The sequence below is a fragment of the Rhinopithecus bieti genome, unplaced genomic scaffold (assembly GCF_001698545.2).
Source record: "Rhinopithecus bieti isolate Rb0 unplaced genomic scaffold, ASM169854v2 scaffold_3716, whole genome shotgun sequence".
Classification (NCBI taxonomy): Eukaryota; Metazoa; Chordata; class Mammalia; order Primates; family Cercopithecidae; genus Rhinopithecus; species Rhinopithecus bieti.
The window spans coordinates 1-2,108 of NW_016843574.1; the positions used below are offsets into that span (position 1 = coordinate 1).

Sequence of the window (2,108 nt, forward strand, 5' to 3'; positions counted from 1 at the left end):
GGAGTCTTGCTCTGTTGCCCAGGTTAGAGTGCAGTGGCACGATCTCGGCTCACTGCCAGCTTCATCTCCCAGGTTCACGCCATTCTCCTGCCTCAGCCTCCCGAGTGACTGGGACTACAGGTGCCCACCACCACGCCCAGCTAATTTTTTGTATTTTTAGTAGAGATGGGATTTTACCATGTTAGCCAGGATGGTCTCAATCTCCTGACCTTGTGATCCACCTGCCTTGGCCTCCCAAAGTGCTGGGATTACAGGCGTGAGCCACCGCACCCGGCCTGTTTTATTGTAATATTATAATAACAACAATAAAACTCTCTGGGTATCCATGTCCTGCTTGGGAGGTATTCATGAACTCCAGGGGCTTGAAGACCCCAGGACTCAGAGTGTTGAAAATATGTCACAATCAGTGCACAGCCTGCACCCCCCTAGAGCGGCATCCTGCCAGATGGCCCACTCGGATCCCACATCAGCCCGGCCCTGCCCATCACCTACCTGGGGGCATCTGGGACTTAGCCAAGCCCGGAGATGAGGCTGGGGCAGTGGGAGAAGGTCCCTCCAGGGTGACCCTAGGCTCCGGGGCTGATGCGATTCCAGGGCCCGGCTGGGTGGGTGCAGGGCTGCAGCTAGGTGTGGATGCCGGGCCTTTTCCTATGGCCACTGGCGGCGGGATGTCCGCTTCGTCAATGGGATTGCCCTTCCGGACAGAGGCCAGCAGGTTTTCCAGTGTCTGCGATAAGTCGTGAGTATTGGTTTGGGAGAAGCCAAGAGCTTGGTGCGGGACATCGGGGTGGGGGGGTCCCTGTACCCTGCCCTCTGCCCACTTACTTTAAGCCCCCGGTCGTAGCGCCGCATCTTGGCGCTGTCTCCAGCTTGCCTGGCGCTTTCAATTGCTGTCTGATAGAGCGCCAGCCTCTCCTGCAAGGTGGCCTCCAGCCCCGGATGGGGGGCCTCAGGCTTTGGCTGTGGGAGGGCAGGGGCACAGTGTGGGTGGTGACCCCACTTGGGATGCCCCTGTCAGCCTCTTCTGCAGTAATAGTCAGCCACATGTCATTCCTGGACCAGCCTCCCCCGCCCCAGTGAGGCAGAAATCATGGTCCCCATTTCCCAGTGGAGGGAATGGAGTTTCAGAAGCATCATGTGACCCGGCTGATGTCACATGGCTGTGAAGGACAAGGGTGGGCCGGGCGCAGTGGCTCACGCCTATAATCCCAGCACTTTGGGAGGCCAAGGCAGGAGGATCACTTGAGGTTGGGACCAGCCTGGCCAACATGGAGAAACCCCATCTCTACCAAAAAATACAAAAATTAGCCAGGTGTGGTGGCGCACACCTGTAATCCCAGCTACTGGGGAGGTGGAGGTGGGAGGATCGCTTGAACCCGGGAGGCAGAGGTTGTAGTGAGCTGAGATGGCACCACTGCACTCCAGCCTGGGTGACACAGCAAGACTCCATCTCATAAAAAAAGGGTAGGCCTTGAACCACGGACTGTCTGTTGGGTTGTGGTTCAAGGAAGTGGGGTCATCCTAACTGTACCTGGGCCACAGGAGGTGGGGTCTCTGAAGCCTTCTGCTCCTCTCCAAGGACCTCATTTAGCTCCGCCTGCAGGGACACACGGCCGGGGGCAGGACATGAGGGCATGGGATAGAGCCATGGGCAGCGGTTATGGGCACTGATGGGATAAGAGCAATGGGATAAGAGCCCCCACCCTGCCCTTAGTGCTCACCAGCAGGTCATCATCAGCCTCCAAGTCATCCTCATCCGTGCCCTCCTCCTCATCCTCATCCGGGTCTCTCATGCACAGGCTGGCCATCTTCTCAATGGCCTCCATCGGCAGGGGACCTGGCGGTGGGGGATGCCCCAGGTGGGCCAGGGTTGTACACCAAGAGCCCCCGTTTCCCACCCCGGACACGTTAGGTGATCCCACTTCTTGTTGACTTCCCCATTTCATCTCTTCCTTATTCAGCCTCAGGTCTGGGGCCTGGCTCTGTGAATTCAAAACCCAGCTCTGCAGACTGGGCACAGTGGCTCACGCTTGTAATCCCAGTATTTTGGGAGGCCGAGGCAGAAGGAACACTTGAGATCAGGAATTTGAGACCAGCCTGGCCAACAT

At 57.8% G+C, this 2,108-nt stretch overlaps 1 protein-coding gene across 1 annotated transcript; it reads right to left on the bottom strand.

Moving 5' to 3' along the window:
- Positions 1 to 318: 318 nt before the first annotated feature.
- Positions 319 to 1,837, bottom strand: LOC108525096 (coiled-coil and C2 domain-containing protein 1A-like; the record flags this gene model as incomplete). The annotated part of the gene is made up of 4 exons (XM_017866174.1): positions 319 to 727; positions 826 to 960; positions 1,532 to 1,597; positions 1,722 to 1,837. Coding segments are annotated over 4 exons (560 nt in total), but the record flags the coding sequence as incomplete, so codon positions are not given.
- Positions 1,838 to 2,108: the final 271 nt, after the last annotated feature.